Source organism: Choloepus didactylus, chromosome 27 (genome assembly GCF_015220235.1).
Source record: "Choloepus didactylus isolate mChoDid1 chromosome 27, mChoDid1.pri, whole genome shotgun sequence".
Lineage (NCBI taxonomy): Eukaryota > Metazoa > Chordata > Mammalia > Pilosa > Megalonychidae > Choloepus > Choloepus didactylus.
This window is the reverse complement of record NC_051333.1, coordinates 12,119,021-12,144,468: the sequence shown is the minus strand read 5'-3', so window position 1 is coordinate 12,144,468 and position 25,448 is coordinate 12,119,021. Positions and strand designations below refer to the sequence as shown.

The window sequence follows — 25,448 nt, the reverse complement described above, 5'->3', positions numbered from 1 at the left end:
TTTTCCCTGGAGAAGCTAAGAGAGGACCCCCAGATACTTAGAGAGAAACACCAAAGATGCACAGGAGCTGAGAGAGAGAAGCCAAGAGGGACAGAAGCCCAGAGACAAATTTTTAGAAAGCCATTTTGAAACCAAAACCTGGGAGCAAAGGACCAGCAGATGCCAGCCACGTGCCTTCCCCATTGAGAGAGGTGTTCCAGATGCCTTTCTTCAAAGAAGGTATCCTTTTGTTAATGTATTAGCTTTGATACTTCTATGGCCTTAGAACTGCAAATTTGTAACCAAATAAAACCCCTTTATAAAAGCCAAAAAAAAAAAAAGAAAAAGAAAGAAAGAAAAGAAAAGAAAATGATGCATGGGCAAAATTAGAATCTGTTCAATAAAGAGATAGCAATTATAAACAGGAACCAAACAGAACGGCTTTCATTGAAGACCATAACAATTAAAATGAAAAGTTCCCTAGAAGGTTACAACAGCGTATCGGAGCTGCCAGAAGAATCAGTAAACTTCATGATAAGACAATTGAAGCAATTCAGGCTGGGAAGCAGAAAGAGGAAAGAATGAAGAAATATGAACCGGCCTAAGAGACGCATGTGACACCATCTAGCTTACCTGAATATGTATTATAAGAGTCCCAGAGGAGAAGAAAGAGAGGTAGGTACAGAAGGAATATTCAGACATAATGACCAAAAGCCTCCCAACTTTAATGAAAGACATGAATATATACATTGAAGAAGCCCATGAACATATTGAAGTCTCACACAGAAGATACAGTTTTAAAATACAGACAACATCATCCTTTACCCAGTATTCTGATTTACCTTTGTCCTAACCTGATCAATTTCATTCTCATCTCTAATTGAAGTCGATAGTTCTTACAGGGCAGGTCCCTTGTTGACAAATTCTATTTTGTTTGTGAATATCTTAAACTCTCTCTCAGTTTTGAAGGACTGCTTTGCTGTATAAAGAATTTTGGGCTGGCAATTTTTCTTTCAGAAGTTTAAGGATATTGTATCACTGCCTTACTCCTCCATGGTGCCTGATGAGTAGTCAGTGCTTAGCCTTACGTGCTTCCCTCATATGTGGTAAAATGCTTTTCTCTTGCTCTTTCATGATTCTCTCCTTCTCATTGGCATTTGACAGTCTGATTATTAGGTGTCTTGGAGGGTGTTATTGTGGTTTATTCTTTGGTGTATTGTGGCCTTTTTGATTTGTATATTTATGTCTTTTTAAAGGATTGGGAAATTTTCAACAAGTACGTTGAAAATTTTCTTCCTGGCCCTCTACTCTTCTCTACTCTTTCTAGGATACCTATGATTCTTATATTTGTGCATATTTTTTTGTAAATCATTTCTCTGAGATCCAGTTCAAATTTTCCATTTTTTTCCATTTGTTCTTTTGCACATTTGAATTCATTGCCTTGTCCTTTCTTCTACATAGTCGAATCTGTTGTTGTTTGTCTCTAGTATATTTCTTATTTCATCTAGAGTAGCTTTTATTTCCATAAGATCTGCTATTTTTCTATTTATTGTTTGAAATTCTTCTTTATGTTCATCTAGTATCTTCATGATATCCTTTATCTCTTTAACCATCTCATTGAAGTTACTTAGGAGATTTGTTTGAACCTCCTTGATTAGATGTTCCAAATTCTGTCTCTTTACTGACTTTTTAATTTGATCATTTGGCTTGGCCATATGTTCTTGTTTCTTGATGTGCCTTATGATTTTTTGGTGGTTTCTGGGCATCTGATTATCTTGATAGGATTATTTTGATAGTTGGTTTCCCTCTTGTCTAAGATTTACTTATTGCTTGGGTTCACATTGATCATCTCCTCTGATACGTGGTTTGTCAGTATTTCCCTACCAAACCACAGTGGGATCTTATACAAGATGCCTAACCCTTTTTTGAGGGCACTTAGAGGATGGGCAGAAAAATAGCTAGACAGACTGCACTTTCCCAGCTTCCCAGCAGATGGCAGTCTTGGGCCACCTATTCCCCACAACCCTGCCTCTCCTGGACTATAAGCAGCCTGTGGGCAAGGTCCAGGCCAGGTCAAGGTCCAGTTCAAGGCTGCACGACCCAGAGGGGAGCCCATGATGGCCAACTGTTACCTCAGGACTGTTCTACTTCTCCCTCTTATCATGAGGGTGTAGTTTTCCTATCTCTGATAGGTCTCAGTGTATGGAAGCTGCAGTCCTGGGTGTGGGAGACAGGTGCTGGGTACTGCAGTGAAAACTTTGCTTGTGAATTCAATGGAGCTGGTGGTTCCCAGACTTCTGTGTGGACAGACTCTAGGCTATGTGACTGAGAGGGTTAACTTCACTGGCCAGCAGCCTAAGTAGGATGTGGTCTGTTTCCCAGGCTGGCAAGACCCAGGCCATACACAGCTGTCAGGCTTGGATGGTGGGGGAAGTGTACCTGGTGTTTCAGTGGAATTTCCTCCCTCATCCCACCTTTCTGTTTGTGAAAGCACCTGAGCCATGAGTTCCCTGTTCCCCTGTGCCAAAGGGATCAAGTTTGTGGGACCCAGAGGGTCTCCCTCACTAGCCAACTATCAGATCAGTAGCAGTCACAGTCAGCCTCTCCTTCTGTTGTGAAGGCATCCCCATCAACCCTGGATCCAGGCAACTGAAGTAGCTGGCATCGGGGTGGGTGACTGGCACTGGGAACCATAGCAGGGTCTCCGTATATGCATATAATGGGGCTCCTGACTCCTGGACTCCCACAAAGAGAGCCTCTAGGCTGCAGGGCTGAGAAGGTTAACTTACTGGCCAACAGCTAAACCAAGATTGTGCTGTTCATTTTGTCTGCTGGCAATACCAAGGCTGATGCATAGCCACCTGTGTTAGGGGTGGGCATGTTTGAGTTCACTCATCCCTATTTCTCAGCCATATTTTTTCCATTTTTTTTTCATCCAGTTCTTCCTTATGTGTTGCAGTACTCATCTTCTGGTATCTTAAGACCTGGCATCACTAGTTTGGACAGTTTCTGCCTGTTCTCCAGTTGTTTTTGGTGGAGGAGTGAGTTCTGCTTGTCCTTATCCCACCATCATCCCAGAGGTCTCCCCCTTGCTTCTTTTTTAAGTCCATTGTGTTGAAGATGAAGTTCTGACTTATAGCTGACCATATGTACTTTTAGAGAAGCATTAGAACAGTCATGAAATTGACAAGGAAATTTGGTCACTCCATGATCTTTAACATTCTTCTAAGAATAACTAAAACATGACCAACAACATCATACTGTTTAAAACCATGCAGATCACTATCAGGATATGACATGGATATTGAGAACATTGTGAAGTCTTTATGTATTTTATACAATCTTTAAAAATGTGAAAAACAATTCACCTATAAATATTTAACCAACAGAAGTTTAGAAACTCCCCTGTAATATTGACAGCACTTCCCAAACACCTCTCATGTAATATATTCAAATATTTTTTCCACTGTCACATTTTCAAGGTGGCAGAAGAAATCCTTTGCAGTAATTTGAAATAAAAGATATCTTGATATTGGGAAGGGAAAATGTCAAAAGTATGCCAGGTTGAAAATAGTTGTTAATATGGTTGTAAGAAAAAATCTTTTTTCCTTTAAATCAAGAAAACTTGTCTTCTAAAACTTGTCTTATGTTGATAAGGTCAACATAAACATAAGGATATTATTCTGGTGGTATAACATAGAATCTTTGTCTTCTATTCAGAATATTCAAATGTTTAAGAAAAAAAATTTTAAAACCTTTCATTAAGTGCAGACCAACAATTCACATAATTTTAACAGAGACAAAACTAAACTCCAGTTTTGTATAAATACACAGTTTGACATGAAAAGCTCTTACAGAATTTTATAAACAAGCTATCAAGTTTTTGTTCAGCTTTGACTGCAGCAAACAATTCACTTTCACAACCATTCTACAAGTTTCCATATCCTTCAGGCCTTGTCTTACCTATTAAAAGTAGACATTTTACTTTAGGACAAATGACAGTCCATTAGACAAGCTTATCAAATTTTAGTTAGCATTGGCCATGACAAACTTCCACTACTTTCCATATTCACCCAATGCTGTTTCCTACCCATTCTCATGGACAACATTGCACACCATTCTTTAACAAAGTACATCAAATATTCTTTACCTGCATAACTTAACTTACTTAAAAGATCATGACACTGTCTTTGAGCATCCTAGAAAACATAATTATTTTTAAATAGTTTGTCAAAATAATATAATTTCATTAAACACAAACTTACATTTCTCACCATCTTAAAGATCTAATATATTTATAATGCTAGCTTATTTTATCAGTAAACATGTTAAATGTAGAGCAAACCAAATTATCTAAGTAGATTAAAATTGTACTTGTTTGATTCAAAAGTCATCGTAAAAGCAGAAATAGGACTAGACTTTGTCATGCATTTTTGCAACAGTGTTTGCCTTTCTCTATTGGAGGTTACAAAATCTCTTTGTTTTTATAATATCATTAGGAACAATTTCAAAAGTATCAACTCTGGAAAACATACCACAATTGTTTAATTTGTCCCAAGTATAAATCCAGAATATCTTTTCCATAGCTCTCAAGGAGACATTTTCTTTTACTTCCAGAAATTTGGCAGTGAGATCTTATACAATTACCCCTATCCAAGGATATTTATATTTTAATAATGATTTGGTTTTTGTGGTTACCATTGCAAAGGTAGTATTGGTGTTACTGGACCAAGGTGGTGGATGCCCTCAAATGACCAATTCCTGAGACACCAGAGATTCAGAGAGAAAGAGTTTTATTGCTAGGTGCAAAGCAGGAGAAAAGAAGGCCTATCAGTCCAAAATCTGTCTCCCTGAAAAGCAGAAATTCTGATAGTTTTATAGCATCAAAAGATGGGCCAGTTTTAGGATAATGAGTACAATGGCCCCAGATGATGTAATTAGAAGTGATCTAATTGTTGAGCCTGTGCAGATTGATTACATGCTTAGTCACAGAACCTATGTAAGAAAATGGTAGACTTAATATGATTATGGGTGTAATTTTTAGTATTATAATTATGTATAGGTGACTTGTGGGTTAAAGTCTAAGGTACTGTGCATGTCAGGCAGGCCCATTTTGGTTAGATCCAGCTTCAGTTATCAAGATAACTTTGGACTTGGGGTGGGTTAGTACTGGGCTTACCAAAATCCTTCATTAATACACCTGAGCTGCTGTCTCTAGTGATCATAAGACTCTAAAGTAGAAAAATTGGATAAATGGGTATAAGTGAAGTTTAGTCACATGGTTTTTACAATCAAAAGGGCACAGATAAATACTATACAATCATCAAAGATCAAGGTGACTAGATTACAATTTGACAAATTCAGATATTTCCTCCGATTATTCTAATACACTTGGAAAGTAAAAAGAAATATCTATATAATGATTTAATAATTATGATCATTTGTTAATTTTTAACTTCTTGGTTACATTGGGGTAAAGATTGTTAATGGGTAAATCAGAAAAATCATGGCCTATTCAATAGCATTTCTTCCTTGCCTACCATTTCTAATCTCTAGGCCCAGTAGAAAGAATTCTAAACTAAGCCCACTCTCCCCCATCTTTTTGCATCCAACCCTTCCCCCATAGCTGCCCTAACTGATTCATGTTTGGCCATTGTTTAAGAGGCCCTGGGGGCAGAGATATGTGAGACAGAAAGGAGGAGGCCTGGTTTTAAAAGTTTTAAGTGTGGCGGGATTTAAAACCCTTTTGGTGGCATTAGTGTTGATGTTGTTCCTGTGCCCTTCTTTCAATTGTTTCCAATTATTAAATCTATTTTGCTAAAAGCTGTGTCTTGGCCATTTCCCAAGACAGCCCTCTGCTGCCTTCAGGAAACTTCAGAGGATGACTTCTTTCCAGTGTCCATATTTTGTTTTTAATAATTACAAAAACTAAGGCTTTGAACCCTGGTGCCTAGAAAGATCTTCTTTTTGGAATTCTAGGAGTACTAATATATTTATACTATAAAATGTAATATATAATAAGATTTATAATACATATGTGATTGCTTATCTTTAAGGAATCTGAATAGAGCTCTTTTAAGAATTTTTGCTTGCCAATTTGGTATTACGACCAGGAGATAGGAAAATACGTATTGCACAAAGAAAAACAAATAGAAAGTTAGATACACAAAAAGCCAGAAACAGAAATATAAAACTCACTAATTTGAACCATACTTTTTCATCTTTTCAGCTATGCTTGAATATTATAAAGCCTCTTGGGCTTTCCTGTTTATCTCCTCCTATAGGCACTTGCAGAGGGATAGAAATTTTGCCAGTGGCTCAACTGTTGGCTTTAGAAAGCAGCTCTGGTCAAATTGAGTACCCTGGCTGGTATGGGAGGGGGAGAGCTTTTCTATCAGTAAAAGGGAGATACAGAGGAGAAGGATGTGGTAGGGGAGCTTCCTTCTATCCTGATCTATTAGCCCCTTGGTTATAGGGTGGAGGTGGAGCAGATGAAGGAGTTAATAATTTTTCTCTTGGATCCTCCAAATTTGAATCAGGTAGGACATTTTTTCTATTCTCTCCTAGTCTTTACAGGTAAAATGTTACATTTTCTTATCAACATTGATTGCTGAGAGAGACAAATAAAGGACTGAACATACGTCATCTCATCCCAATTCTCCTCTTTTGCAAAACAACTCTCACTTAATACAGTATTCATTTCTATAGAATTTCTCTCCTGATTCTAAATCATATTGCAGCTGGACTGTGTTACAGAATAAAAATTTATTTTCATAGGTTTGTAATTAAAATCTTTCCAGTTTTCAAAATACAGCCTGAAGTTCCATATCAGGAATGCTATTAGCATTAGAATTTCCTATTTTAAGGAATCTTCATAATCAGTAACCAATTAGGAACACTTGAACAATACAAATACAGTCACACACCAACTAACAAATTTAAACGGACACTTAATACTTATGGTATATTTAAGTAACATGCCAATTAAAACTAGACACTGACTAACAGTTAAGCAGGTATTAAGCATGTACTATACCTAAGTAACACTCGAATTAACTATTAAACAGGCATCATGCATTTATATAATTTCATCAAATAACACTTAATTGTTGGATTATTTAATTTCCAGGAGTATATTCTACAAACAAACACAGGTCAGAGCCTTGAACCCCATATAGAATAGTACCCAGAAAACAGGAACATGGTAAAAGTCATAGCAAAGGGGGATCATTCTGGAAACAGGACCCAGGGCCTCAAACCCAAGTCCAGGGGCCTCAAAATGCTCTAGCAACTTTCTTTTTTTTAATGCAATTTTATTGAGATGTAGTCACATAACATACAAACCTTCAAACTGTACAATCAGTTGTTCATAGCTGTGCACTGGTCACCACAATCAATCTTTGAACATTTTCATTACTCCAAAAAATAAAATAAAAACTAGAATAAAAAAGAACATCCAAAACATTCCATTCCCCTCCTCCCCCATTGTTCATTTTTTTTCACATGTTCATTTTTTTAATTCACTTTTTATCAAAGAAATTAAAAAAACAATATAAAACATTTCAAACAAAACCAAAACAAAGGAATAAGAAAAAGCAAATAACCTAAAATAACTACATTGCTTCCAACATGTTCCTACCTTACCACAAGAAAATAGACTATAACCCAACAAAGGAATAAGAAAAACAAATAACCTAAAATAACTACATTTCTGTGAACTTGTTCCTACCATACCCCCCAGAAATTAACAAACTATAGTCATTTCTGAGTGTTCCCAGAACATTAACTTTATCCTCCATAACTTATCTTTTCTCGTTAGATTATCATTCCCCCTTCACTATTTTCTTTCTATCGCTAGGTCCCCTACATTCTACAATATAAAGCATTTATTTTACATTTTTCACAGTGTTCACATTAGTGGTAGCATACAATATTTCTCTTTTTCTGCTTGGCTTATTTTGCTCAGCATTATGTCTTCAAGGTTCATCCATGTTGCCATATGTTTCACAAGATTGTTCCTTCTTACTGCCACGTAGTATTCAATCATGTGTATATACCACATTCTGTTTATCCACTCATCTGTTGGACATTTGGGTTGTTTCCATCTCTTGGCAATTGTGAATAATGCTGCTATGAACACTGGTGTGCAGATATCTGTTTGTGTCACTGCTTTCTGATATGGGTATATACAGAGAAGTGCAGTTGCTGGATTGAAGGGTTAACTCAATATCTTGCTTTCTAAGGAACCACCAGACTGTCTTCCAGAGTGGCTGTACCATTATAGAGTCCCACCAACAATGAATAAGAGTTCCAATTTCTCCACATCCTCTCCAGCATTTGTAGTTTCCGGTTTGTTTAATGGCACCCAATCTAATTGGTGTGAGAAGATATCTCATTGTGGTCTTAATTTGCATCTCCTTAATAACTAGTGAAGCTGAATATTTTTTTCATGTGTTTTTGGCCCTTTGTATTTCCTCTTCAGAGAACTGTCTTTTCATCTCTTTTGCCCATTTTATAATTAGGCTGTCTGTACTATTGTCATTGAGTTGTAGGATTTCTTTATATATGCAAGATATCAGTCTTTTGTCAGATACATGGTTTCCAAAAATTTTTTCCCATTGAGTTGGCTGCCTCTTTACCTTTTTGAGAAATTCCTTTGAGGTGCAGAAACTTCTAAGCTTGAGGAGTTCCCATTTATCTATTTTTTCTTTTGTTGCTTGTGCTTTGGGTGTAAAGTCTAGGAAGTGGCCGCCTAATACAAGGTCTTGAAGATGTTTTCCTACATTATCTTCTAGGAGTTTTATGGTACTTTCTTTTATATTGAGATCTTTGGTCCATTTTGAGTTAATTTTTGTGTAGGGGGTGAGGTAGGGGTCCTCTTTCATTCTTTTGGATATGGATATCCAACTCTCCCAGCCCCATTTGTTGAAAAGACCAAATTTAATGAAAGACATAAATATACACATTGAAAAAGCCCATGAGTATACACATTGAAGTCTCACACAGAAGATAAGATTTTAAAATACAGACAATATTATCCTTTACCCTGTATTCTGATTCACCTTAGTCCCAACCAGTTCAGCTTCATTGTCATCTCTAATTGAAGTCTGATCTCATTTTCCACTTCTTTAACAGTTGCTGTATGGCGTAATGCCGACTTTCAGAGCTGGAGAATTCTAATTCTGAGTCTCAGATGACACACAGGTACCCAAAGTTCCAAGGAACTACCAGATTATACACAAAGAGCAAAGAATTTCAGAAATTAGAAATCGCAGGAACAAATGTGGCTGTTATAAAAACATATAATCTCGGCCATAATTTTTTACATCATTTTCTAAATGAAGCTGTTTTCAGATATAAAACATTCAACAATTGACTTATATTGGAGTCCTCAACCACAAACCATAGCAGAAGATTTTTCCTGTCTCACCTTTACACACTTACCAGGGTTATGTTAACAGGTGGAACATAATTTGTATACTTGCCTCACATATCTTTTTTTAACTCTAAATTTTATTGAGATACATGCATATATCATATAATCCATCCAAAGTACACAATATATTTCTCATGGTATCATCACCTAGTGGTGTTATCATCATCAGTATCAGTTTTTGAACATTTTCATTACTTCAGAGAGAAAAAATAACAAATAGACAAAAAAAAGAAAACCCTAAAATCCCCATACCAATTATCCCCCCCTCCATTATTGACCCCTAGTATTGGTGCGGTACATTTGTTAGTGCTGATGAAAGAAAATTGAGATATTATTTTTAACTCTAATCTGTAGTTTGCAATAGGTACTTTCCCCCATATACTCTATTGTTAACTTTTTATACAATTGTGTGTCTGTTCTAGGTCATGAAAGGACTGATTTATATTTGTAGTGCTAATCATAAACATCATCCAACACAAGGTTCACTGTGTTATACATCCCTATATTTTAATTTCTAGCTTTCCTTCCGGTAACATAAATGCCTCTCAACACCCCTTTCAAAGATGTTCACAAACAATCGGTACCATTAAGAGCTACCATCACAACAATCCATTTCCAAACATTCATGTTCAAACTCCTTAAAAATTCTGTACGTATTAGGCAACTGCTCCCCATTCTCTAGCCTCATTCTTTGTCTCGATAACCTGTACTCTAAGTTTCATGAATAAGAGTTTACATATTCTAATAAGCTCATATTAGTGAAATCATAAATATTTGTCCTTTTGTTTCTGACTTATTTCACTCCGCATTATGTCCTCAAAGTACATCCATGTTATTGGGTGATTCAGGACTTCATTCCTTCTTACTTCAGAGTAATGTTCCGTAGTGTGTACATTCCACATTTTGTTTATCCATTCATCAGTTGATGGACACCTGGATTGTTTCCATCTTTTGGCAATTTTGAGTAATCCTGTTATGGACATTGGTGTACAAATGTCTGGTCACATCCCTGCTTTCAGACCTTCTGGTTATATACCAAAATGTCAGGTCATGGGGAATCTAGATATTTAGTTTTCTGAGTAACCAGCAAACCATGTTTCACAGTGGCTGTACCATTTCACTTTCCCACCAGTCGTGAATAAGTGTCCCTATTTCTCCACATCTTCCCCAACACTTGCAGTTTCCTCTTTGTTTCTGTGCCAGATTGGATATATTATGTCCCCTGAAAAGACATGTTTTAATCCAATCTTGTGGGATATTTGGAATAGGTTGTTGCCATGGAGATGTGACTCACCAAACTATAGGGGATATTTTTGATTAGATTATTTCCATGGCTGTGTGGTCCCACCTAAGCCTCCCTCATAGATGCCTTAGCTTAGCTGTCTTTCGTATGAAGGAAATATCATTCATATTTGGCCATTGGTTAAGAGGCCCTGAGGGCAGAGATAGGTGAGACAGAGATGAAGTTGTGGGGCATGCAACCAGTGAATGAACCTTAAGGACATTATGTTGAGTGAAATAAGCCAGAAACAAAAGGACAAATATTGTAAGGCCTCACTAATATAAACTAACTATAATGAGCAAACACTGAATACTGAATTCAAGAGCAAAGGATATCAGGATATAGAACTTGGACAGAGATTGGGCAATTGATGATTGAGGAATACGGGATATTCAATAACGCGTATTGTAAAGGTACAACAGTCACATCTATTTCTGAGTTTTAGTTGTTATTTAGAATGTAGAAATTCTGAGATGCTAAGCTCTGTATATAATCTGGCAGTTCCCTTGAAATGTGGTAATTATGTGACACCTGAGACTCAGAGTTAGATTTCTGAAGCTCTTAAAGTCAGTGCTACTCCATACAGCAACTATTAAAGAGGCTGAAAAAGAGATCAGAATTCAATTAGAATTATGTATAATGGACTTGGTTAGGACTAAGGTAAATCAGAGTATAGGTAAAGGATGATATTGATTGTATTTTAAAATTTCAAATTCTCTGTAAGCCCCCCAAAAGAGATATTTATTTTGTCCAAAATTTAAATTTTGTGTACCACACCACCTAATTTACCTGTATGGCCCATTTATTTAAACAACATAATTACACAGAATGAGATCTTGTTATTTTCTACAGGTTAATGTAATACCCCAATATATCACAGTATTTGGGGCAGGAAATGAAAATATGTGCAAAGTACCCTTGAGGAACTGGGGAAAAATGCAAAATATAAAACTTCCCCTGATATCAGGAGTTCCTGATATTCTCTCAAGCATTAGGGACTCCCAATTTAATTAGCCAAACCCTCAAACTTAGGATTTGCCCTTATGAAACTTATTTTCCTAATAGTGAAGCTGAGCCTACTTATAAAATACTATGCCTAAGAGTCACCCCAATAGAACCCCTTTGTTCTCTCTCTCTCAAAGCCAACTCTGCAAATAAACTCAATACCCTATCCCATACATGGGACATGACTCCCAGGGTTGTAAGTCTCCCTGGCAATGTGGGTCATGACTCCCAAGGATAAGCCTGGCCCTGGCATTGTGGGACTGAGAAAGCTTTCTTGACCTCAAGGGGGGAAAACTGAAACAAAATAAATTTCCGTTGGCTAAAAGATTTCAAAGAGAGTTGAGAGGTCATTCTGGAGGTTATTCTTATGCATTATCTAGATATTACTTTTTAGTTTCTAGTGTATTAGAATATCTAGAAAGAAATACCTGAAAATGTTGAACTGTAATCCAGTAGCCTTAATTCTTGATGATATTTGTAAAACTATATAGCTTTTATGGTATTACTGTGTGATTGTTAAAACCTTGTGACTGACACTTCTGGTATCCAGTGTATAGGCAGATGAGTAATAAAATAAAGACACACAAATAAATAAATAATAAAATGTGATAAGGGATATGGGATGTTTTGGTTGTTCTTTTTTATTCTTATTTGTATTTTTCTTGGAGTAATGAAAATGTTCTAAAATTCATTGTAGTGATGAATGCACAACCATATGATGATATCGTGAGCCATTGATTGTATACTTTGCTTGGATTATATGGTGTGTGAATATATCTCAATAAAATTGCATCAAAAAAGCGATCTACACATTCAACCAAATCCCTACCAAATTTTAGCGGTTCTTTTTTGCAGAAATGGAAAAGCTGATCATCAAATTCATAAGGAATTTCAAGGGCCCCTGGAATACAAAATCAATCTTCAAAAGGAGGAACAAAGTTGGAGGTCTCACACTTTGCAATTTCACAAGTTACTTCAAAGCAACAGTAAACAAAACAGTGTAGAAATGCCAAAAATATAGACATATAGGCCAGCAGAGTAGAATTGAGAGTCCAGAAATGAACCCATACTCTGCAACCAATTATTTTGTCAAGGGTTTCAAATACATTAAATTAGGAAGGAATAGTTTTTCAACAAATGTGCTATGACAACTGGATACACGCATATAAAAGAAGTGGAGTTGCCAACCCAGCAGTCTGGACTCCTGAAGACAATTATATAATAATGTAGATTACAAGGGGTGACAGTGTGATTGTGAAGACCTTGTGGATCACACCCCCTTTAGCTAGTGTATGGATGAGTGGAGGAATGGGGATAAAAACTAAAGGACAAATGGGGTGGGATGGGGGGATGATTTGGGTGTTCTTTTTTCACTTTTATTTTTTATTCTTGTTCTGGTTCTTTCTGATGTAAGGAAAATGTTCAGAGATAGATTGTGGTGATGAACACATAACTATGTTATCATACAGTGGATTGTGTATCATGGATGATTGTATGGTGTGTGAATGTATTTCAATAAAACTGAATTTAATAAAAAAAAAAAAAAAGAAGTGGAGTTGGATCCCTACCTCATACCATATACAAAAATGAAAAACTAAAAATGGATAAAAATCTAAATATGAATATGTCCTTGAATTTGGCAGTGATTTCTTAAATTTGACACCCAAAGCACTAGCAACAAAAGAAAAAATGAATCAAATGGACTTCATCAAAACTTTTGTACATCAAAGGATATGATGAAGAAAGTGAAAAGACAACCTACAGAATGGGAGAAAATAGTTGGATATAATATATACAAAAAGCATTTAATATTCAGACTATATAAGATTTGCTACAACTCCACAACAAAAAGACAATCAACCAAATTTAAAATGGGCAAAGGACTGGAATAGACATTTCTCCAAAGAAGATATGCAAATGGCAACAAACACATGAAAATATGCTCAATAGGACTAGACATCAGGGAAATGGATATCAATACCACAATGGGATACCACTTCACACCCACCAAATGACTATTCCTTTTTGAAATAGAAAATAACAAAGGTTGAGAAGGAGATGGAGAAACTGGAATTCTTGTACATTGATGGTGGGAAACGTAAAATGGTGCAGCTTCTGTGGAAAAAAGTTTAGCAATTCCTCAGGAAGTTGTATGTAGAATTATCATATGACCTGGCAATCCCACCTCTAGGTATATACCCCAAAGAATTGACAACCGGGAATCAAACCTATATTTGTATACCACCAATGTTCATAGCAGCATTGTTCACAATAGCCCAAAGGTAGAAGCAACCCAAATGCCCATCAACAGATGAATAGATACACAAAATGTGGCATATGGATACAATGAAAAAATTATTCACCCATAAAAAGGAATGAAGTTCTGATCCATGCTGGATGAACCTTGAAGATACCATGTAAGTGAAAGAAGCCAGACACAAAAGTGGAAATATTGTATAATTCTACTTATCTGAAATATCTATGCAAATACGCAAATTCGTAGAGCCAGAAAATATTACAGGTTACCAGGGGTTGAGGATCTGGGATGGGGAATGGGGTACAGAGTTTCTGTTTGGGGTGAGGGGAAACTTTTGATAATGGATGGTGTTGACGTTAGCCCAACATTATGAATGTAATTAATACTACTAAGTCTAAGACTCGAAAGTTTCAAAGGGTAAATTTTTAGCTGTATATATGTTACCACAATAAAATGCACAAAAAAAAAGGATTGTTGAGGGGCTTGTATATTTGACATACATACCAAGAATGTTCAGGAATGCAAGGCCAATGTCAGATTGACTCTCCCAACAATAATAAAAGTTAAACCACACCACAAGGAAGAAATTAGACAAATCCAGAATCTGGATCATCTCACATGACAACTGACCTAGATATTCAGTAAGTCAAGTCCATGGTTAAAGGTTAGCAGAGAGACTGTTCTAGACTGAAAGAGACAAACATAATATGATGAGGGAACTTTTAAATATTGATTTAAACTTTAATGCTATAAAAAGCATTTTTCAGAAAAATCACTGGAAATTTGAATAGGGGCTGGTTATTTTGTAATTTTAAAATTATTTTTAATTTGTTTCTTTTAATTTAGTATTTATGGTTAAGCAATACATGTCTTTACTTTTTAGAGATACAGTTGGAAATACTTAGAGGGATATGGCATGATGCCAGTGATAAGATTTAAAATATGATGGTAGCAAAAATGGAAACAAGGAAAGTCACAGATGGTCTAACAGATACTGTACACCAATGTTCATAGCAACATTTTCCACAATAGCCAAAAGGTAGAAACAACTGAAATGTCCATCCACAGATTAAGGGATAAACAAAATGTGGCATATTCATGCAACAGATACTATTCATGCATATTACTACATGCATTGTATACTAGTACATGCATTGAAGTACTAGTAGATCCTACAACATAGGATCTAGTAGTATATTGGAAACAATATACAAAGTGAAATAAGCTGGACACAAAAGGATAAATATTGCATGATTACTTTACATGAAATATCTGGAATAAGCAGAATAATAGAAAGGAGATTGGAGGTTAGCAGGGACTGGGGAGAAGGGCAATGGGACGTTATTGTTTAATGGCTTAAGTGTTTCTGTTTCAGATGAAGAAGTTTTATTAATGGAAGGGGGTGATAGTAGGACAACATTGTAAAAGTAACGCTACTGAATTGTATTATTACAAATGTTAACAAGGAAAATGTATTTTGTAAAATTCATACATAAATAAGATAAAATGTCATAGCATAGATAAATCAAAGGTGGCAATACACTGATAATTGTTGAACTGGAGGATGAAGGCATGGGGGTTCATTTTAGTATTCTTTTACTTTTTTAATAATGGAGTTTAAATTGCTTTTATGTTCTTTATCAGTAGAAAGGTAGGCACTGCATGCTTTCAGAAGTTGATTTCACTGGTTTTCTGGACAGGGTCCCCCACCTCCATCCCCACTTTTTGAATAACCATGGCTCCTTGATTTTGGTCCCTTTGTAGAAATGTAAGACAGTCGATTGTGTTTATGATGTCAAGAGCAGGGTGATGTAGATCATGAGATGTTTGCAGCTGAACTCAAGAAATAAATGTTTTCCAAATGTATTCAGGTTCTTTTTTCCAATTACAGTATTTCCTTCATTTTCCTGCCAGTGCAGAGCCTTTCATTTACCGTAATACCGATCAAAAGGAATAATTAAAGCCTATACAAGTTGATGCTTTTTAATATTTGTTTTGTGGCCTGATCAACATCTTGAGTATCTTGGAGTGAATAGCTCATGCCAGATTTTTTTTTTATCAGAGATCTAGACGCAACCAGAACGTTTAAAGTAAAGACCGCAATAGATGCAAACCAAGTCTGAGATCCTCTATTCCTTAAATTCCGTGTCCACGGAAGCCCAATTCAGTGCCTTTAAGGATCTCCACTTTTATCCTAGATATCATTTCCAAGTTAGTAAGCGATTTTCTTTCTGATTGCATGCTTCTCTTTTCTTTCCTATATGGCCATATTTACTTTACAGTCGTACTTAGTACGGTAATTAAAAAACTGAGAAAAAAGGAAAAAAGAAGGAAGGAAAAAACGGAGGGAGGGAGGGGGTGTGGAAAGAGTGAAACTGAAAAATAAAAAGAAACCCAGAAAAACGAAAAGAGAGAGAAAAGAAGGACAAGGCGCCAATAGCATCTGTGAACTGTGAACTAAACCAGTTCATGTTACAAAAAATAGCGGTAATCTAGTGTACGTGCTATGTTGCTGAGGCTTGTGGGAATTGTAGTTGTGGAGCTGCGTAATTTCCAAGGCACTTCCGCTTCAGGGAACGGGGCTGACTGTCGCTGTTATCGGTGCTTCTGGGAATTGTAGTCCTGGAGCTGCGCCGAGTCTAAGGAATTTATGCGGCCGGAGGGCCGGGCTGTGGCCCCAGTTCTCGCGAGAATTCTGGGAATTGTATTCCGGGAGCTGCGGCCTGTGCCAGGCACTTCCGCTGCAGGAGAGCAAGGCTGGTACTGTCGATCCCTTTCGGACGGTGAGTTAGCGCTTCCCTCCGCGTTCTGTCCGAGCTTTCCTGGCCGGGACGTGAGGTCCCAGATGTTGACCCTCGCCCTCGAGAAACCGCGGCTAGCGGTGGAGGGCGCTGCCAGGTGGCGGGGACAGCATTTTGCGCCCCTTGGCGTTTCCGGAGGTTTGCGCGGCCGCAGGTTGGGAGCAGGTCCGGGTCGTACTTGCCCGGGTTCAGGATCTTCCTGGCGCTCCGCAATCCCGTGTAGCCTCCCCGCACCTTCCACACCCTCTGCTGCCTACGGCGATATTATCTTGGAAGAATTAATTTCTCCGTTTTTCCGCTGGAAAATGGGGTTGATAGTAGTAACTAGCTAGTAGGGTGTTGTGGAAATTACCCGAATAGATGGAAAAATGGTTAGAACCGACCCTGGCGCACACTATAAACCGGTCGGTTGTTACCATTCTTATTTCTTCTCGAGAAGCGCTCCGTCCCTGAAAGCTTTTGGGGTGGTGTCGGAACTCAGCTGTTGCGCCACCGGTCGTTCTCTGATTCCTGCATTAAGTGGGGCTGCTCCGGGATTCCTCATGATTTTCGTCTTCCCCGTTTTTTTACAAGTGAGGAGTAGGTCTCGCCCACTGTGATTTTCCTGGGCAACAGACACAGTCGTGTTATCTCCAGCCTGCTGTGCGCCGTCGGCCCTGATCAGCTCCTCGAAGAGGGCTGCAGAGAGGAGGAGGGAGTGACCCCTTGGGTCCTGGAAATGTTTCCGGATTTGGGTTCCTAGGTTCTTGGCCATGCTCCGAGAAAGAGTTCAAGGGCACAGCACAGGTAGAGTGAGCGGTAGAAGGATTTTTAAGAACGCATGTGAAAGCACATGAGGACACTCAGGCTAGAAAAGGGGTGAAAGATGACCCCTGGCACTGTGGGTCAGTCTGCTTTTATAGATATTTGTTGCTTTTGTAACTTTTATTGACTATCTTACCACCCTCCCCTTTTTCCTCCTTCCTTGATGCTTAACTGTAGATGACTCACTCAGGCGGAGTTTATTGATCCGAGGTGCTGATTATTGCTGTTCTTGTCGGAGATCTCTTTCTCCTTGGGGCCTGGCAGCTTCTTGTAATTTGCCTTTTCCTCAGCAGCTAGGCACTGCCCTAATTCTAACCTAACATCTTCCCACCATGAGAAGTCCTAACATGCCGGGTATCATTTCTTACATCAGTAGGACAGATTGTTTCACTCATTAGCAAATTCTTCTGCTGGGGAAATGTTTTAATATTTGTAAAATAAACCGATTGGATGGAACTTATGTTGATGAATGAGTAGTAATAATTGATTAACATGATGAGTTACAGGTAATGTGAGGGCTTTGTAAGCATCAAGTACTTAATGCTCATAACAGACTTGGGATTTAGTATGATTAATGTCCCTGTTTTACAGATGATATGGAAGGACTTTAAATTATTTGCCCAAAATCAAACATCAGGAAAGAGGATGGACTAGGATTTGAACTTGGACTGTCTGAAATTATGCCTTTATGCCACATTCTCCTTCAGACCTAAGAAATGGGAATCCCTATTGGAGGGAGGGAGTGTTATTTGGTAATAAATTAGGAAGGTAATTTGGGACTTTTAAGTAGAGGACCTAAAGTGTGTGCTCATTCAATCAATTTCATATTTTACATGACATTATAGTTTGTATTCTGATTATAGAAATAATGCATGCTCATACAGAGAATTTGAAAATTATCTGAGGAAGAAGCGTAAAATTATCTATAATCACAGATGGTATGGATAATTGTAAAAATGTTTTCCTCTTTAGTTGTTTCTGTGTATATATGTCTTTCTCTGTTTTCAGGAATTCGAATCATACTTACTTATGTTTGGTAAATTACGATTATGAAAATTTCCCAACATATACAAATGTGGAGAGGATGACTTAATGAGTTCTCATGTAACCGTCAACTCTGGTCCTTGTGTTGTCTTCATCAGCCCTCCACCACCACCTTTTTTTTGCTTGACTATTTTAATACAAAGCTCAGTCTTTGAGTCAAGAGGACTTAAAATAGATTACTGTAAATACATGGGGTCCAAAGGGGAGGGGACATTAGCAACTCAAGGGTTTTTAAGTGATAACCAGAAGGACAGTAATTACCTAAGAAAGCTAGGGGACTCAAAAGAGCTGCAGTTAGATAATGGAAGATGATGAATTTTGTTTGCTTCTTTGGAATTTAACTTGTGACAGGGTTGGCAGAGAGATGTTATTCAGGAAAGTGTTGGTGGTTGGTGCATTTGTTCAGTTGGCAGCTGGATGTAGAGACAACCTGCAGCTCTGAGAGAGAGTTTCCTGGATTCCTGAAAATAGATTTTAGGTGACAAAACAGAATAAAAATGATCCATACATCTAGTTCTTGCCCTTTATCTCCCTCACTTTTGACTGGATACAGAAGCCATTGCTTTGGCACAGGATTCAAAACTTGATAAACTGTGGATTATTCTTACATGTCTAAAAGCAAGTTTACATAGGAACAAAGCAGGACTAATACATCATTTCTGTACTGTTCTCCAGGTCATAATATCAAGGAATATCAAGGGTGATAATAACAATAGTTAACATTTATTGTGAGCTTCTGTGAGTCAGGCAGAGTTTCCAGTACATTTCCTGTATTAACTCATTTATTCCTAAAAGTAACCCTTTGTTACAGATGAAGCACAAGAAGATAATTGATTTATAAAGGTCACTCAGGCAATAACTGACAGTGCCAGAATTGAAACCCTGGCAGCCAAAGGAGAGGCTAGGCCTCTCTATAATTGTGCCTAAGAGCCTCCTCCCGAATGCCTCTTTGTTTCTCAGATGTGGCCCTCTCTCTCTAGCTAAGCCAGCGTGAAAGGTGAAATCACTGCCCTCCCCACTACATGGGATCAGACACCCAGGGGAGTGAATCTCCCTGGCAACGTGGAATACGACTTCCGGGGAGGAATGTAGACCTGGCATCGTGGGATGGAGAACATCTTCTTGACCAAAAGGGGGATGTGAAAGGAAATGAAATAAGCTTCAGTGGCAGAGAGATTCCAAAAGGAGCCGAGAGGTCACTCTGGTGGGCTCTCTTACGCACAGTTTAGACAACCCTTTTTAGGTTCTGAAGAATTGGGGTAGCTGGTGGTGGATACCTGAAACTATCAAACTACAACCCAGAACCCATGAATCTTGAAGACAATTGTATAAAAATGTAGCTTATGAGGGGTGACAATGGGATTGGGAAAGCCGTAAGGACCACACTCCCCTTTGTCTAGTTTATGGATGGATGAGTAGAAAAATAGGGGAAGGAAACAAACAAACAAACAGACAAAGGTACCCAGTGTTCTTTTTTACTTCAATTGCTCTTTTTCACTTTAATTATTATTCTTGTTATTTTTGTGCATGTGCTAATGAAGGTGTCAGGGATTGATTTAGGTGATGAATGTACAACTATGTAATGGTACTGTGAACAATCGAATGTACGATTTGTTTTGTATGACTGCGTATGTGAATATATCTCAATAAAATGAAGATAAAAAAATAATAAAAAAAAGAAAAAAAAAAAAGAAAAGAAACCCTGGCATCCTGATTCTGGAATAATCTTGTTGGCCAAAAGTTAGCCAAGGCATTAAAAACAAGTAAAGACTGAGAAACTTAGAGATTGGGGAAGGACTAAGGAGAAGTAACTAAATGCAGTGTGGGATGTTGGAAAGGATCCTGGAAGAGAAAAAAGCTGTTAGGAGAAAAACTGACAAAACTGAAGTAAGTTTTGAAGTTTAGTTAATAGTATTGTACCAATGTAAACATCCAGGTTTGAATCACTTTACAATAGTTATATGAGATGTGAACATTAGGTGAAGCTATACTATTTTTATAGCTTTCCTATTTAGTTTCAAATTAGTTACAAATAAAAGGTTTTAAAAAAAGAAAAGATTCAGGGACTAGATCTGGACTGCCCAGGGTTGAAACTTATCTCTGGTCCCTACTGGATGGATAACTTGGGATAGTTCAGTGAACCCCCCTGTGCCTCAGTTTCCTAACTGGTAATTTAGGGATCATGTTAGTATCCTAACTGGTAATTTAGGGATCATGTTAGTATCCACCTCACATGGTTGTAAGGATTAGAAAAAGTTATGTATATAAAATGTGTTGGATAATTCCTAGCACACACTGAGTGCTCAATTCATATTAATTCTGAATAATGGAATACAGTATATGTCCAGCCCAAGAAAAAGGAAACCAGGGATTGTAGGTGATACGCAGATGTTTTTCTCTGATCCCCCAACTCTTTCTTTGTAATTTAGCTCTAACCTACATCTGAACAAATATTAATATTCAATATTATCATTATTTAATGACCATAAAGAATAATCATACACGTAACCACCTTAAGTACAGTTTTCAAGTTCAAGAACTTTAACATTGATATAAAGCTTGCAGTCTTTATTCTGGTTTTTCGTATGTCCTAATAATGTCCCTTTGGGCCTTTTATCCTCCATTATTAGATGCAGTCCAAGACCGTGTATTGCACTTAATAGTCATTGTCTGAAAATAAACTTAGTGAGTGACAACTTTTATAGAGTGCATACAGGGCCGTAGGTATTCTTTCATATTTTCAGAACTACTGTTAGTTAGGGCTTGACATACTGTAGCCATTTGGAATATTTAGCTGAAGATTGCTTAAGAGTAACCTCCAGAATTTCCTCTTGACTCTATTTGAAATCTCTTAGCCACTGAAACCTTATTTTGTTACTATGCTTTTCCCCCTTTTGGTCAAGAACACATTCTTAATCCCTTAATGCAAGGGCTGTGCACATTTCTGGGCGATGTGTCCCATGTGGCCAGGGAGACTCACTCCCCTGGGAGTCATGTCCCACATCCGGGGGAGGGGAATGAATTTATTTGCAGAGTTGGGCTTAGAGAGAGAAAGGCCTCATCTGAGCAACAAAAGAGGTTGTATTATATAGTTGTGCATTCATCACCACAATTCATTTTTGAACATTTTCATTACCACAAAAAGAATAAGAATAAAAATGAAAAGTAAAAAAGAACACTCAGAACATCACACACACCCCATCACATCCTGGTATTCATTTACTTTTTATCCCCATTTTTCTACTCATCTGTCCCTACACTGGATAAACGGAGTGTGAGCCACAAGGTTTTCACAATCACGTGGTCATACAGTGTAAGCTATATAGTTATACAGTCATCTTCAAGATTCAAAGCTACTAGGTTGCAGTTCAACAGTTTCAGGTATTTTCTCCTAGCTTTTCCAATATACTAAAAACTAAAAAGGGATATCTATATAACACACAAGAATAACCTCCAGAATGTCCTCTTGACTCCATTTGAAATATCTCAGCCACTGAAACTATTTTTGTTCATTTGTCTTCCTCTTTTTGGCCAAGAAGACTTTCTCAATCCCTTGATGCCAGATCCAGGTTAATCTCCAGGAGTCATCTACAGAAAATTGATCTTTGATAAGGCAGGCAAGCCAAAGCAACTGGGACAGAGCAGCCTCTTCAATAAATAGTGTTTGGAGAACTGGATAACCATATCCAAAAGAATGAAACAGGACTCCTATCTCACACCTTATTCAAAAATTAACTTGAAATAGATCAAAGACCTAAACATTAGCACTAAGACCATAAGACTCTTAGAAGAAAACGTAGGGCAAGATCTTAAAGATCTTGGGTTAGGAGTGGTTTCTTAGACCTTACACCCAAAGCATGAGCAAGGAAAGAATAAATAGACAAATGGGATCTCCTCAAAATTAAACACTTTGTACATCAGAGGACTTTGTCAGAAAAGTAAAAGGGCAGCCTACGCAATGAGAACCAGTATTTGGAAACTACATACCACATAAGGATTTAATATCCTGAATATATAGGAATCCTACAACTCAACAACAGAAAGACAAACAACCCAATTAAAAAATGAGCAAAAGACATGGCCAGGCACTTTTCTGGAGAGGAAATACAAGTGGCTCAAAAATATGAAAAAATAACCTGAATTTTTAAAAGTGGTTACAAAAGACATCATCAAGGACAATGTTATGATTCTCGACAATCTGCTCTTCTACAACTGCAGAGAAATCAGTTTTCCACCTACTTCCACATTTGATGTGCACAACAGCCCTGTGAAGTAAACACAATTCTTATTTTGCAGGTGACAGACTTGAGCACAGGGACATCAATTAACTTAACCTGGGTCACTTAGTAGCAGTACCAGGATTTGACTGTAGACCTATTTGCTCCAGAGTCCACTCTTTTAGGCAGTACATTCCACCAAATTTTATTTCCTTCGATGCCCAGGATGAGAATGGTAGCCCTGGGAGCTGTAAGAGGCTCTTGTGTTAGGCTTGCTGCTTAGAGTTGGGCAGGTTGTTCACTGCTTGAGGGCCTCTGGTTGAGAAGTAGGCTGAAGGATGAGTCCCTTTTCTAAAAAATTCATACTGATGAGGCCCTGTATCTCATGGCTCCTTTCTCCATTCCCAGGTCTGCCTGTCCAGGACTCTTATGTCCTCCAGAGGAGCAAAAGAAAATGACCAGGTTTCAGGTGAGTTTTCTTTTGACTTTTGTCTCATAACATGACATCACTTTTCTCAGATTAGTCATTTTTCTCTCTTAATTGTGAAAGATAAAGGAGGACAAAAAGTATTTGTTACATGCTAGTTATTTGCCTTTTTATATATTGTTTTTTGTTTTTATGTGTAGCTTATGTTTTCTTTTTAGTAGTTGTTTTATCATCTTCTTTTCACACACAGTAGTGCAAAAAGACATAGATATCAAAAGATGAAATTAATTTTACCTTACTCTGATGTAACATGGTCTGTTTAACCATTCTCCCATTGAAGGGCTTGGGGACGTTCCAGTTTTTTGGCCATTTAGAATCAAATGGTAATGGACAGTCATGTAAAGGTTTTTCTGTGGATGTGTTTTTATTTCTCTGGAATAAATGACCAGGAGAATGTTTGGTGGCTGGAATGCAAAGTGTATGATTACATTTTTATATTAATTTAGCCATTTCTACTTTCTTTTGATTAATGTGGCTAGTATAACCATGAAACTGAATTTTTAATTTTGTTTTATTTTTATGTGAGTTTAAATGTACATAAATGCATATAGCTAGTGTCTACCAAACTGGACAATGGATTTCTAAGAACCTTATATGTTCATTCATTAAATCTGTAGAAGAATCTTTTGAGGTGGGTACCATTATGCAGATGAACAAATTGAGATTTTATGAAATTTTCTAAGGTTTCATGGTTAGTAAGAGGCAGAGCTTTGGAACTGAATCTGAGGTGGTGTGGTTCAAAAAGTGTGGTCTTAACTTCAGCACTCTGAATGCTCTCATAGATGGTTGTCACAGGTAGATAGTATGTGCCTCGAGAACACAGAGAATGATTTGTATAACTCCCCAGGAAGGGTGACTGAAGGCATTTTGGTTTGTCAAAGGGTAACACAGTGACATTACCCAGGCTTAGTGAGTGTATGAGTGAGACAGGAACGATAGAAATTCTCATACCCTGTTGAACCTAAATTGATCCATCGTTTCTGGGACAATTTGAAAGTATCATGAAACTGAAATGCCCGTACTCCATGATCCAAAAATTACAGTTCCAGGGAACTGACTGTAGGAATGCTCAACAGGGACACAAAATAAAACATACAGGGATTATTTTTTAATTGCACAAACTTTGGAAGTAATTATGGAAAAGTCATGTGTGGAATAGGGAAGAGGAGGAAATTACTTGGAGTTGACTCAGACTCCCCAGGATCCTGAACAGCTTCCCACATGTTCTGTTTTGCTAATGCTGCCATGTTGCAAAACACCAGAAATGGATTAGCTTTTATAAAGGGGATTTATTTGGTTACAGGGTTACAGTCGTAAGGCCATAAAACGTCCAAGGTAAGGCATCAACAATAGGGTAACTTCACTGGATAAAGGCCATTGGCATCCGGAAAACTTCTGTTACCTGGGAAGGCATGTGGCTGGTGTCTGCTGATCCTGGTTTGTGTTCCAGTTTCAAAATGTTGCTCTTGAGGTGTTTTATCTTCTCTTAGCTTCTCTGGAGCAAAAGTTGCTTTCAACGGTTGTCTTCAAAATGTCTCTCTAAGTTGCAGCACTGAGTTCCTTCTGTTTGTCAGCTCTTTTATATGGCTCCAGTGATTTGATTAAGACCCACCCTGAATGCGTGGGATAACACCTCCATGGAAATTATCCAAACAAAGGTCATGCCCACAGTTGATTGTCACATCTCCATGGAAACAATCAAAAGTTTCCAACCTAATCAACATTAATACAACTGCCCACACAAGGTTGCATCAAAGAACATGGTGTTTTGGGGGACATAATACATCCAAACTAGCACACCACATAATCTTCCATCTTCTTAGTACTGGCCTTTGTCCAGTGTATGCTGATGAAAGGTTGATGTGTTGTGTGTTTGGCATTGTAGGAGGCAGTGACTTTCAAGGATGTAGCCGTGGTCTTCACCAAGGAAGAACTGGGGCTGCTGAACCTTGCCCAGAGGAAATTGTACCAAGATGTGATGGTAGAGACCTTCAGGAACCTGCTCTCTGTGGGTGAGGAGAGGAGCCCTCTGACCCTAAATGACAGCCCCTGGAGAATCTTTCTGTGTTCACATGTTTAAGTCTCTGGGACTCTTGACATGCTTCCCTGTACTTAGAGATCTGCGCTTCCTAATTC

The 25,448-nt window shown here is 37.7% G+C and overlaps 1 protein-coding gene across 1 annotated transcript in view; it reads left to right on the top strand.

Annotated features, from left to right (window-relative positions):
* The window catches only part of LOC119521156, a 107,566-nt gene that overhangs the window by 59,677 nt on the left and 22,441 nt on the right, over positions 1-25,448 (top strand). Inside the window, 3 exon segments of the mRNA XM_037819216.1 lie at positions 16,641-16,742; positions 23,234-23,294; positions 25,198-25,324. Coding sequence (XP_037675144.1) covers positions 16,641-16,742; positions 23,234-23,294; positions 25,198-25,324 — 290 coding nt within the window.